This window comes from Bacillus rossius, chromosome 1 (genome assembly GCF_032445375.1).
Source record: "Bacillus rossius redtenbacheri isolate Brsri chromosome 1, Brsri_v3, whole genome shotgun sequence".
NCBI lineage: Eukaryota > Metazoa > Arthropoda > Insecta > Phasmatodea > Bacillidae > Bacillus > Bacillus rossius.
Window position 1 is genome coordinate 146,901,358 of NC_086330.1, and position 14,839 is coordinate 146,916,196.

The 14,839-nt window shown below is 37.1% G+C and overlaps 1 protein-coding gene across 1 annotated transcript in view; it reads right to left on the reverse strand.

The window, feature by feature from the left end:
- Positions 1–14,839, reverse strand: part of LOC134546260 (plasma membrane calcium-transporting ATPase 4-like) — a 155,388-nt gene that overhangs the window by 63,259 nt on the left and 77,290 nt on the right. Inside the window, exons 11-13 of the mRNA XM_063388962.1 lie at positions 11,800–12,041; positions 4,203–4,467; positions 2,779–2,958 (exon numbers count right to left, since the gene is read on the reverse strand). Coding sequence (XP_063245032.1) covers positions 2,779–2,958; positions 4,203–4,467; positions 11,800–12,041 — 687 coding nt within the window. The remainder of the gene's footprint in view (positions 1–2,778; positions 2,959–4,202; positions 4,468–11,799; positions 12,042–14,839) is intronic.

Genomic DNA, 14,839 nt, shown 5'->3' on the forward strand with positions numbered 1-14,839 from the left:
AAACAACTGACCTAAACAAAAGTTACAAGAAAACTGCCCTAGCGATTCGGAAATAAATACGGTAGTGCCTACTAGAGGTGTAAAAGTAACGAAAAAATGTGTACACGTATGTATTCGTTACTATAACAATTAGTACTCGTTACTATCGTTACGTTACTCGTTACTTCTGATACCGCATAACTAGGGCCTGGAATTTTTCGCGATCGCGAATTTTGCGAAAATTCGCGCGAATTTCGCATGAAAACGCGAAAAGTAAGTACATTCCCGAAAACCACAACATTTCTATATTACACTGCGAATATATCCCCGAAAAGTACCATTACAGTAGAATCCCGCCGATGCGAGCCCCCTCTGATGCGTCCATTCCATTTATATGACCGTTTTTTGAGAAAACATGAAAAATTTAAGCAGAGAAAGTCAAAAATTTGAGTAAAATCGGCTGAAAAACAAGTCTGTTACACTTTGTTGGGCTCTATGCGTTCACGTTTATCTTGGCGAGAGCTGTACTGTAAGCAGCCAGGCATACAAAAGACGTCTAAAAATAGATACCACCCCTCTAGACTGGCCACGCGGCAGTGTCTAGACGAGCTCGGCGCCTCCACTATCGCACGAAAAGCCGTATGTTATCTTATCCGCCCGGCGGCTTGACGCCATACGTGACGTGACGCGACGCTTACCTCTCCCATCCCCTGCTAATTCTTCAAGGCTCATCCCTCCCAGAGCCACAAACCATGTAAAAACAACCCCCCCCCCTTTTTTTTTAACAGCTAACATTTCAACACATTCCCTCCCTTATTTCAACCTTCTGCGTGAGAAACTGTCAGCGTGTTTTTTTTTCTCTTTTTTTTTTACGCTGCGAAGGGACGTGGAAAAGATAATTGCTTGAGCTGTCAAAATAAACATCGCTGACGGCAAGGGCGGGAGCGCATCCTGTCGGTCTGTCGCTGTGATTATCTACTCCAAAAACATGTCACAGCATTTCAGGATAGCATTTTTCTTATTTCTTTCGTTTATAGCCGTTGTTTTCTACTTGATCCACACAAGGTTAAAGTATCCTTTAACCCAAGTCTTGTGTTTCAGCATAATTAACTTATTTTTACATAAGCCGTGTTTGTGTATGGTTTTGATGCTCAAAATTGATCTGGGGTATAGTTCACACTAAGTTTCTTCTCATTTGTGCGCTGGGGTTTGTTCAAGTGGCAACCCCGTGTTCCTCCACTCCATTAAATACGAGCATATCAGTATCAGAAACATGGGTTTTATTGTACTGACAATAGCACAGTGATGTGCAAATTTTGCAACTGTAAAGTTTCATGGGATAGAAAAGATTTCATTGACAAACACCTAAAGTCGGCTAAGCATGTGGCATTGGCAGAAAAAAAAAAAAAAAAAAAAAAAAAAAAGTAGTTGCAAACATCTATAGCAACGTGTCTGTTTTGTGTAACTGTTTTGGATTTAATTGGCTGTTATTATGCATATTAGCCTATTCCTAGTATACATGGATTGTTTATTAAATATGTAAACTAATATATTCAATAACTGCACAATTTAGTCAACATTTAAAATACCGGTAAAATTTCCATTGCATAACGAAAATACCGACTTTAAACCACCACTTTTCTAATTTGAAAGTACCGCTTTCTGCATATTGAAAACACCGAAATTTTCCAGGCCCTACGCATAACATGCTATGTTATGTTGCAGAAACGAATCCAGTCGTATTGCGTACGCGTACAGTATGACGTCGCGTAAATAATAATAAATAGAATATAAACAATTAACAATATTTGATAATTAATAGTTTTTGTTAACCAAGAAACAATTAAATCTCATTAGAGCGGCTTTTTAATATTATCTCTTTTAAGATAACAAAAAGAACGTGAAAATACGCGATTATAAAAACAAAAACATACATATTTCTAATTTGTAAAAAATACTTTCTTACGTTGTTTCTGTTCCAATCTCAAACTTTGTCTACACACAGCTTAGATAACTAACGGAAGTTTGATAAAAGAAAGAAAGGACGGGATTCTATTTTAAAAGCCACGCACTTAAGTGGCGACTGCACGGCTGAAGAATGTGACAGGCGTCAACGGCAAGATGTCTAATGGCGAGCGAGAGGGGTGGAGATAAAGCAGACAAATAACAAAAGCGCGCTTCAAGCGATCACGCCATAAATTCCTCAAAAATACCTCGTTATAGCCGTGTTCTCGCTATTACCGTGCTCGCTCTAACGAGATTTTACTGTAATTAAAATACACATTTGCATGTGTCCTATACAAACTAAAAAGTACAAATATTAGGTGAGCCAAGTCAAAAATCTACAAGACTGGATTGTTTCTTTCCAAATTTTATATACATATATATAAAAATGAAAACAGCCAAAATTTTTTGGAGCAGTTATGAAGCATTTTATTACAAATTATTTTACAAATAAATACTATATTAAATTATCAGCTAAAATTTTTTTTAGAGAATAAGCTAAAATAGCAAATTAGCAAAAAATAGTTGGTATCTATAGCAAGATGTACTTACAACTAAATTTGATAAAAATACACATGTGCCACACAATATGTTTAGATATGAAGTCATTTCACAGCCCACATATGAACAATTCAATTAGTAAGGGTTAATGAATACTGTGCATGATTTATAAAAAAAACTTAATTTTAGTCATTGTAAGTAATTCACTTTGCAGGGATAAGACAGTCACTGGAATCAATGTAAAAGTTGAGGATTGTGTAAATCTTTTAAAGATACGCTGGTTGGAACACTTACCTCACCATCTTTGTTACGAATCCTTTCGTTGAACTGCCTTCCTTCCAGGGCCAGGAAGTCCTCCCCTGGTCTGAGGATCCCACACTTGGTGGCAATGGAACGAGCAGTGCTTATGTTGTCGCCTGTCACCATTCGCACCGTGATGCCCGCCCTCTGGCACAAATTTATTGCTTCCGGAACCTACAAACCGACACAACTCCCTGAAAGAACTACTATACCAATGGAATGTGTGAATTAGAGCTTTTAACATCTTGTGGACATTGGGATAACTACAGAATATGAGATGAGTAATGATTTTATGGTGTTATTTCTAGGTCAATTTCATTTCTAAAACAAAAATTTTGGTGATATGATTTTTATAAATACTGTTTATTGATAAAACATAGTTCACAAATAAATATAACATTTATATGTTTCTTAAAACTTATTTAATGAAAATAGTGTAATTTTGATAGTGATACATAAACCATCTTTATAAAAATAAATTGTAATATGGATGTCCTGGTGGAACAATTTAAATAAATGGGCAACCATTTGAGTGATTGAAAATTTTTTTTTCATGGTTTCAGTTAAGTGGGGTTAAAAATGCTGATAAAATTTATGGTCTTAGATGTATTTCAGTGCTGTTATAATGTATTAATTTACATTTTGGTGTTATATGTACCGACACGTTGAACAAGTGGGGGTGAACAAGAGTACCTTAGAAAACCCACCGGCAGTAGGCAACATCTACAACATTTCCCACTTGTGAAAACCAAGATTCAATCCCATTATTTTGGTGGGAGGCAAGAGTGATCTTATCATGTTACCACCTTATCTCCAAGATTAAGGCACACCACTATCAGGCTGTCTACACAAATCTGTAATAAAGTTTTCCTGACTTTCCCTGATCAAAGTTTTTAAATTTTTCTGATTTATTTATTTTTTAAATAACAATCTATTTTGCAATTTTATGAAAGAAATAAAGAAAAAACAGCTTCCACAATCCCCATAGCTGGCCTGATTATATCTCCATTTTTTTTAAAAATTAAAATGTAACCTTGCACACACCATTTTAGTGTTTAGGTATTAATATGGGGAAAAAAAAAAAAAAAAACTGGGTGAAGGCAAATAGGAGGATGGCATTTTCTCTTCAAATTAGGTACTGAACTATCACTGGATAAATTCCAGACTTTTCCAAGTTTTCAAGAAAATTTCTTGACTTTCCAGAATGTAGACACCCTTACTGTTGAAAGTTAAATCAGTCAACAAATGTTGACATTAGTAACAATAAAAACCAAAGCTACCTATACACAGTCTCTCTTCAAGCTGTGGCTTTAAATTTGAAAAAAAAAAAAAAAAAATTGGGGGGGGGGGGGGGGGAGAGAACTAATCCCCCTTAATTAAACAAATCTTCCCCAATACTGTGAATGCAGTTCACTTACCTCACTCCTTACAGGGTCCTCAATGCCAACCAAAGCCAACAAAGTCAGGTTGTTCACGATATTATCCTCGTCATCCCACTTGGGCTCTCCATTCATTCTAACTTCATTCAGCTGCCCACCGTGTGGCACAAAGTCTTTGTAAGCAATCACAAGAGTGCGAAGTCCACTATCTGCCATCGGTTCGATCACATCGACCTTCAAACTGTGTTTTGCCGCATCCGTCAATGGGACCACCTCACCTTTCTGGCCATGGATAAAGTTGCACCTGAAAATGTCAAAGTCAGTTATCAATTACTACAGTCAGGCCTCTTTGAACCATCTGAGAGCAAACATTTTTGGACACAACTTTGTAAACTAATAATTTTTTTAATAAATGTATCTAAAACCTTTCATTTAGTAAAGTAAAATTTGGAATGAGAATTTCGAAAATACATTTTCCTGTTGTATTTCATCAAGAGCAGCATCATCTGATATCAATTTATTTCCGAACTGTTCCTGTCAACAATTGTTTTAAAAAATTATTATTAATAAAGTTTGACTCTTTTGAGCAGAGCACAACTTTTATGGAATGCCTTGTTTTTAATTTTTAATAGTGACAGATTGCTAGATATAGATTTCCTATGAAATAATTTTTATGAAAATGATGAAAACTATAATAATACTGTCAACAGATACTATTTATGGCCTTAAAAAACAAATAATATATAAACCCATGTACCACCCGCACCTTTTTAAAAAAAATCAGGTTCGAAAAAGTAGGGTGCGGGTGTTACATGGGTCTTGGGCCATTTTTGTACGGTGACAAAATAACGCCGGCGTGATTGGAGGTTGCTGCGATAGACAAGAGGGGTAGATGAAAAGGATGGGAAGGAAGCGGCAGACAGTCAAGGTCACATTCCTCACAGCATTGTCACACTGCAGCTTCGCTGGTTACAAATGCGTGCTCCCACGCACTGTCCTATCCTCATTTGCAAAGTACCCAGTGGTTTTACAAGTGTGTTGGCTGCAAGTATTGTAATGAATCGCAAAAAGTTTCGTTCTTTCACAGTTGTGGAAAAATTAAAAATAATCAGTGAAGCGGAAGAAATCAGTAACCGTGCTGATGGGCGAAAATATGATGTCGACGGATCATGTGTGAGGGATTGGAGGAAAAGTAAAGAAACTTCTTTCGGCCAGTGGGGATAGACGTGCGTTCTGTGGTGCGGTAGCAAAGTTTCCGGAGATAGAGGAAAAACTCTACGACTACATACAGGACAGACGGCAATTCGGGTATGCTGTAAGCACGGAAATGTGTTCACTAAAAGAGCTGCAAATTGCTCGTGAACTTGGCGTGGGTGAAGGCTTCAAAGCAAGTAGGAACTGGATGCGCAGGTTCATGGTAAGAAAGGGTTTGTCCATGAGGCGGCGTACTACAATCTGCCAGCGTTTACCGACAAACTACGATGAGAAATTAATAGCATTTCAGAGGCATGTGTGAAAGCTACGGAAGCAACACAATTATTTGTTTTCACAAATTGGAAACGCCGACCAAACCCGTCTACTTTGAAATGCCTGCAGATACGACAGTTGAAACAAAAGGTGTAAAAACAGTGCACACCTTAACTGGAGGCTGTGAAAAAATGTGGTGCACTGTAATGTTGACAGTCCTTTCCGACGGAAAAAAACTACAGCTGTATGTGATTTTTAAAAGGAAATCGCTCCCAAAAAATAAAAAATTCCCTAATGGTATTATTGTGAGGGCTCAAGAGAAGGGATGGATGGACCATGCAATGGTTGTGGACTGGATTAAATGTGTGTGGGAACGACGACCCGGTGCTTTGTTGAAATTACGAAGCATGCTGGTGTTGGACAGCTTTCGCGGTCATTTAACCGAAGAAACGAAGAATCGTCTGAAAGATGGGTGAACAGATCAGGTCGTAATACCTGGAGGATTAACTTCAGTTTTGCAGCCCCTTGAAATCTGTATCAATAGGCCGTTTAAAACGCATCTGAAGCGGCAATACTCCGAGTGGATGGCGAGCGAAAACCACGAAATGACACAGACCGGGAGAATAAGGCGACCAAGCTTGTATCTTGTGTGTCAGTGGATTCTCAATGCCTGGTCTGCGATCCCAGAAACATTAGTAGTAAAGAGTTTTAAAACGTGCTGCATTTCAAATGTGCTCGACGGCACGGACGACGATTGCTTGAGCTCCGATGATGAGTGCTCCGACACTGGTAGCATTGTGGACAACAGCTGTGAGGAAGTTTAAGTCCGTTCTTGGTCGACGGCTGTGACATCATGTTATTCTTTTGTTAATTTTATTGTCTGTGTGATTTTGTACGTCACTCTTATTTAAGCCTAAATAAATGCCGTATTTGAGTTAACCTAATATATATTTTCATGTAGAATATGCCACATTTAGGCACAAGGTTTTTTATTATGCATGTAATAAAAATAGTTTTTATTATGCATGACTAGGACTCTTGTGCTTTATCGTTTATTTGTTTGAACGAGGTCATTGCCCAGCGCACGATAATGGACGCGGAAGATTGTGACTGTAAACAGCTGGGAGCTGGGCAAGGTCACACACACACACAGCGTGTTGTTATTGATCGCACGCGCCGATGACACGTTCTACTCATGCGATGTTGCCACATTGCATTTGCCTGCCTTCTGTACACTTTTAACTAGGCCTGTGCGAATATTCGAATTTCCGAATATCAAAACGAATACCGTATTTACCCATGTACCACCCGCCCCCATGTATGACCCGCACCCCAAATTTTCAACATACTCTCTGGAAACATTTTTTTTCACTGTAATGTCTATTTACATGTGCCTGCATAAATAGGGAAAAAGAGTCTGTCATTGTAACAACAAAGAAAACTCTTTATAACTGCAGCACAGAATTTTACTAACACAAATGCATGAAATATTAAGAAAAAAAAACCAGTAATATTCATTGTCAAAATAGTAGATCAATTTTGCTAAACAACAGACGTAAATTTGGTGAAATAAATTTTAAAATGTTTGTATGCAATAACCACAATCGTCAACTGTTCAGTCCGTTGCAACATCCTGCAAATAAAAATAAAGCTCGTAGTGCCAAATAATTAAAAATAATGAGTGATGCCATAAAACCATTTTATTCAACGTAAAAAAACCCGTAGCAAAAACGTGAGTTGTATTGATACGCATAAAATGGCGCGGGTTGCCAGTTATAGTTAACTCGGTTGTAAACAGAGCGCGCGCGTAGCAAGAAGTTTGCGAGCTATCGCTATCGATCTTCGACTACGTGCGCGTGCTCTATACCGAATGATGCCAACTGGCGCTGTTTACGTTTTATAGGTGGATTACAGCGACTCCCGACACGTTACGGATAAAGTTTAATACTTTTAAAAACGTCTTGAAAACACATCAGAATACGTCGTATTACGATTATTTAAATTAGAAAGCGTTAATCTCAGAATAAACCGCGTAAATTGCGGGAAGCAGTTTATACGCGCGTTGTAAACAACGGCAATTTATTGCATTGCATCATATGAGGTTAAAACGGGACCGAAATAAAATGGTGCAAATATCGGGAAAATGTAAATAACGGTAAGGTAAATAAGGGGTTTCGCTGTATTTTCATTGTAATAAATGCGTCCAGCATTCGGTAATGTACTATAAATCCAATTTTTTCAGTCTTCATTGTTGTCCAAAACCTCCAATTTCGTGTATGACCCGCACCCCGACTTTTGAATGTTGTTTTTCAGAAAAAATGTGCGGGTGGTACATGGGTAAATACGGTAGTTTATTATTCGTATTCGATTTGATTTCGAATACAAACACTTCGAAAAAACGAATATTCAGTCATTTACGAAAAAGGCTGAGCGGATTCACTGAAACCGGGAAACATTTCGGGATCACGGAGGTTTCTCTCGTTGGGCAGGGGCAAAAGTTCCGCGGGATTTTCGCAGGGCCGGTGCAAGGTAAATTGGCGCCATAGGCGAAAAACCTTAATGCCCCCCCCCCCCCCCCCCCTCGGGCCGGACACCCCAAAAATTTTTTTCCTTGTGTCTAAATACATCACGCAAGCCTAAGATTTTGTCAACAATCAAATATAAGCAGGCTTGTGTTTTTTTTACTTTTTTACTTATTACAAATCATAAACGGGTCACCGTGGACTTTAAATAAATACTTATATCAATATAAACATTCCAAACTGTTACAAAAATCCATTTTCATCTAGTTTCAATAATCGTTAAATATGTTATATCAGCTGTTATGTGTCGTGCTGCGCCGCCCCCAGCTACTTGGAGCCCTAGGCGGTTGCCTAGTTCGCCTATATGGACGCGCCGGCCCTGGATTTTCGTAATGTTTTAGAGTTATGTATGTGGAGTTATTCCACTACATCTGGCCACATAAGGTCCGTTTGAACACAGTAATTCGGAGAGATAACTAACGTATTTTATTTAGAAGAATGTCGTCAGGTCGTTTAAAATTGATTTGAACTGTCAGCATACTGATAAAGATAAATACGTGTCTGTAACATCCACACAGCCGGGGTGTTATAGGTGACAGTTTTCAGATTAGAGGGTGAAACATGGTTTGTCGGCACTGTAATTTCGTTCCGAACATGACGGCGAAGAGAAAGAAAATTGTACAGACTATGTGGAAAACATCTGGCCGCATACTCACAGCAAAGACTCCAAAAGCCTAACATGCTACGTCAATGTTTTTCAATAGGATAATACACAGTAAAAGACCGGATGCAGGCGGCAAACCCCCCCCCCCCCCCTCCCTCATACCCTTCTCACCCTTCCCAAATTCCTCGCATAGTGACAGCTCAGGCAATTATCCTGTCCCACGTATCAAAAAAAAAAAAATACTCTTGTCAAGAACTTACTTAAAAACTTGCGATCACGTTACATGGTGTACCAAGATTGTGAAGTAAATGTGTTTTCTATGATGGTAGATCCACGGTTCAAAGATTCACTAATTGAGGATGAAAATTAAAAAAAAATATGGGTTGAAAATTTGTGCAGGGAGGTATGTAAGCTGAGTAAGCTGAACACAGTAGCTGAAACTATAACTGAGACAAGTGAGGCTACAAGTGAAATGTCTATTAAGAAGTCATCTCTGTGGGCCTACGTGAAACCTTCAACAGCAGCTCAGTCTACTCTTCCAAGCTACGAAGAAACTATCCAAGAAGAAGTAAACGAATATCTGGCAGCACCCTTAATCCCAAAGAATGAAAATCCTTTCAGTTTCTGATAAGAAAAGGGGCGCACTTGTTTCGAAACATAGCTGTGGTAGCAAGAAAGTACTTGCCTATACCTGCCACACAAATGTGCAGTGAGAGACTTTTCTCAACAGCTGGCAACATTGTGACGTGTAGAAGAGAGAGTTTACTCCCCGAAAATGTAGAGCAGCTTGTGTTTCTCCACAAAAATTTAAATTAGCTAATATGTAGTGATGTGACAAGACTCTTTTTAATACGAACTAATTATAAAATTGGAGAACCTTCAAATTTTAAGTACTGTCAGTTTTTTTAATTCTACATACATAGTATTAGTAAATATGTACAATAAGTCCTCGGTTTACGTCGGAGTTACGTTCCTGAAAACCGCGACGTAAATAGAAACGACGCAAAATGAGCCATGTTTCATGCCACCGGCCGACCACGGCCCAAGGTCGGCCGGAAGCGCTGGCATACAGACGTGACAACGGGCAATTTTATCAGCAAATTACAACCGACAGCGTGGGAAACAAGTCCAACTAGTACTTCTCAGCTTTATAGAATGGTTATTTAACCAGCTGCTTTATTACCTTTATTGATTGAAATATAAAAACAGATATATAGTCGTTTGGAAGACATCTTATGAAGAAAAAATCATAAATTGCAGTGAGCTGATACTGTAGGCCTACTACAAATGCATTTAATCACGATAAAGTTAACAACGGCACGTTTAAAACTCCGGCCAACTCAATGATATCATAGCGACTGAAGTGTAGAGCTGTAGCAAACCGTATGTATTCGTTACTGAGTAACGGGTGCGGCATCTAGTAACGAGTAACGAAACGTTACACACGAATGCATTTCGTTACTCACATTTTTCGTATGTTTTACGCATGCGCGCGCTTATTCGTTACAAAGAACGATGTTTGTTTATTAAGAAAAGTATAATTTGGAAATTCGTCATCCAAGTTTTTTACTGTTTATTAAAGGTATTGTGTGTGTAGACAAAGTTTGAGATTGGAACAGAAACAACGTAAGAAAGTATTTTTTACAAATTATAAATAGGCCTATGTATGTTTTTGTTTTTTATTATCGCGTATTTTCACGTTTTTTGTTCTTATCTTAAAAGAGATATTATAATAAAGCTGCTCTAATGAGATTTTATTGTTTCTTGGTTAACAAAAGCTGTTAATTATCAAATACTTTTAATTGTTTATATTCAATTTATTATTATTTACGCGACGTCATACTGTACGCGTACAAAATACGACTCGATTCGTTGCTGTTACATAACATAGCATGTTATGCGGTATCAGAAGTAACGAGTAACGATACGAAAGTAACGAGTACTAATTGTTATAGTAACGAATACATACGGGTACACTTTTTTTAGTTACTTTTACACCTCTACTGAAGTGCCAAGGAGTTGGACGAAAAGGGGTAGGAGAAAATGCTGTGTCGTTGCGGGAAGTAGATAACACTTCTACGTGCGAGATACGTGGGTGGCCGAGCGGGCGGGCTGGTAGTATTGCATCACCGCGCGGAGAGCAGGAAGCGTCCCTCATGATGTATGATAAGATAAGGCGGTGAACGTGTAGCTTACGCTACATAGCATTAATTAACTACCGAAGGAAACAAAGAATTATAAACGAATTATATACGGTGTTTTGGTTAAAATAAAGATTTACGGTCATTGTAAACGACGTTATTGTGAATCGGCAACTACTTAAATTGAAACATGAGTACTCAAACATTAGCGACGTTAATCCGAAACGACGTAAATCGGTACGACGTAAATAGAGGACTTACTGTACCTGTTATTGTAATTGATGTGATATAACATGTTTTATGGGATTTCAATTCTCATTCCAACTATTCGAACTCAATATTCATATTCGAGAATAATTTGGTATTCGTATTCGAATTTTATTCGAACTAAAAAATTGATATTCGCACAGGCTTACTTTTAACACAAATGCCAAGGCTGTAATAAGTAGCATAGTACTTTTTTAGTCATTCTTTACGATTTGTTACTGTTTGAAAGGAAAAGAAATCACGACAATTATTTTTTTCCCATGCACATTTGCAATAAAAACATTTTTTCCCACTCTAAAATTCTAAAAATAAGGGTGCGGGTCTTACCCGGGGGTGGGTGGTACGTAAGTTTATACGGTATTAAAACTTACGATTAACGATGACATACAAAATACTTTTGATGTTAACAAGATAGGTAGTATCAATCTGGCAACAATGTTCACCATCATAATCTGTACTGCAATCTAACCGTGAGCCAGACTACAGTAAACAATAAAGTTTAAAATAAAAAATTCCTATGTATTTTTTGTTTTGTTTTTGAACACCCAATAAATAAAAACCTATAGTTTACTTACTTGCCAAGAATGATTTCGGAAGCCCCCTTTGTCAACAGCCGGTAGCCCCCGCCTTCACGCGGTATGACAGTGCTCATGGACTTCCTGACAGAGTTAAAGGTATACACACGGATGAAGCTCTCCTCCGGCATATTGTCACGGATCTCGCTGTAGTCCTTGCCGAGATCCACAACAAACATCAGCAGGGCACACTCAGTCTTGTTCCCCACTAGCTTCGGGAGGCCACTAGGCTCCTGGGCAGGCTATTGAGGTGGGGAAAAAAAAAAAAAAAATATATATATATATATATATATATATACACAAACACACACACACATATACATAAAAACCATGACCAGCAAATGTATTTTAAATAAAGCTTCACACCAATTATGCAAATTTTCTATAACTGAAAAAACTATATAGAAGGGCCTATATTCCAAATTTGGATATTGTCCAAAGAATGACCATTCAATACACTTGGATAACTTTCTAAACTATGCAGATTCTGATTACAGTTTTATTTCTCAGATTTTGACAGTCATTGTATCTGATTCTTAATTTTCTTTTTTCAATTAATAACCAGATTCACCAAAACATAAATTTTTTTTGGTTATTTCCACATTTCCTAAGTTACAACTCCAGGAATCAAAACCGGCAAACCTTCGCAGCAGGAGTATGAATTGCAGTCAATCAGTGTGGCATAATGTGTATGATTAATGAGAATAATTATTCACTACATTGAAATTTCATGAGGCATCTAACCACAAAACTTTTGAACACATCTATTACTGTTGATGAGTGGGATACAAAGTCATCTACCATTATGTTGAAACAGCCACTTTTGTCATTTTAGATTATTCCTGTCAAACTTTTATGGTTAATGGTTGTATTGTATTGAAGTGCAGATGATACTAATACAGGAAAGCATCAGTACAACGAACTTCAGTTAAACGAACACTTCACTTAACCGAACTCATTGTTTGGTCCCGCAAAAACGTATATAATAACCCTGAATTTTATTTAATCTTAACAAATTTTACGACAGTCTGTTTCTTCCTGAAACAAAAATTTTCACTTGAACAAACAACCTTGAGGCAAATTCTGAAAAAATTTACCATCCAAAAACTTGTACTTTATTTTTAATTTTCTTATTCAAACGTAATAGTGTGTAGATAAACAAAAACATAACCTACAACGCGTGTCCTGACCATAGACAAAGCATCAGCAGAGAGTATGTGAACAGGTTCTTCAAGCGGCCATAGACTAATGACTGAGATACTGTACTGTACGATTTTATCGAAGCTGTGTATCGATAGGTCCGACTACTAAACTTTACGATGTGAAAGTTGACACATCTTTTTTAGTTTTGTTTTAAAATTCATACAATCTAGAATAACTTTATGTAATTGAATTTACAGTTAAAGTTTGTTGAATTTACACTTGTAGCAAAACTCAATTTCTCTTGTAGACAATTTTTATAGCGACGAATATTTTTGTGCGAATTGGCTGCAGTGTGATAATCGGAAAAGCGTTATACTGTAGTAGTTCCGGCTGTATCGTTTTCTGAGAGAACACGTTTACATTATCTCATAACTAGTGGTGCACCAATATGACTTTACCGATTACCGATTCGATTACCGATTATGAGAGCAATAATCGGCAGATACCGATTCAGTTACCGATTATAATGAACAAAATTTTTTTAAGTGTAATAATGCACACAAAATTTTTTATTCCCATGTGAATTTAGGTAAAATTGAGAATACAGTTATAATAACAGTATATAAATATATAAAATACACTATTAAGTCATTGCAAAGTGTAAATTAAATTAACTTCTATTTATATTTGTTATTGCAAACAACTTGAACTACAGTATAATAATTGTAATTTACAATGGGTAAGTTTTTGTTGCGGAAAACTAGCATTATTATCGACTATCACATAAGATTGCATTTAAGCTATAAACTGTGTGAGTTCTAATGCTCTTGGGTCATTCACATCATACAGTATTTTCTTTTCCATGATGTCTGTTATTTTTGTTTGAGCCAATTTCATTACTTTTCTTGGAACCTCATCTGTATCACAATAATCTGTGGTTACATTAGCACACTTCTCCACTAATTTATCAGGTTGCATTTGCTTGATGTGGTTCCATAGGTTAATAGTAGTATATCCCTGCTGATTGGTCAGTCCACTACCACTACCACCACGAGAAATTACAGTTTAACAATGTAAACACGTTGCTTTATTTTGTTCACTTGAGTTTATAGAAACATGTTTCCACACTTCACTTTTTTTCTCCCTACTCGCCATCTCACTATAATTATATAAAAATGACAAAACCAATTCTAGCACATGTGATTTTATTTATGTTGACTGAATATATAAAATTATAAATACTTTTTCACTTTTCACGTCATATACAAATAACACAACAACGGATAATGTTACCAAAGACGCCCATAACGAGTTGGTAAAATGCAGTGATAAACTCTAGAAGGTATCGGGACCGCGATTTACTAGAACTCAAAAAGATCGATTGTCATAGAATCCACTGCAACTGCTTGTGGTATTTTGATTGCGTGCCATCTATTTTATGTCTCTGGCTATAGGTAATGTACAAGGCCACTGAACAAAAGACAGAACAAAAGACGAAACGTAAATAAACGTGTAGGAAAAATGTATTTTTTATTGTTCGAGGAAATGAATTTATTAAACTTAACGAAATATCTGTAATCAAGATCTGACGGAGTTAGATGAATTTTGTAATATATACAAATATTACCGTATTTCGTCCCAAAATGTGTAACAAAATATTACACGGTAAAAACCTACTTAATTATGCCGGGACGTAGATAATCGGCAAAGTAATCGATAAGATAATCGTCGATTACGATTAATCGGTATCCGCATCGGTGCACCACTACTCATAACCTTTTGTGCTCGTGGTACAGACTAAAAAATTAATTTTTTTTGTATTTTTAGCAATATGTCTGGTGCTCATAAAAGAAAAGCAATAGACCTGAAAACAAAACAACAGATTCTGCAGGCTGTA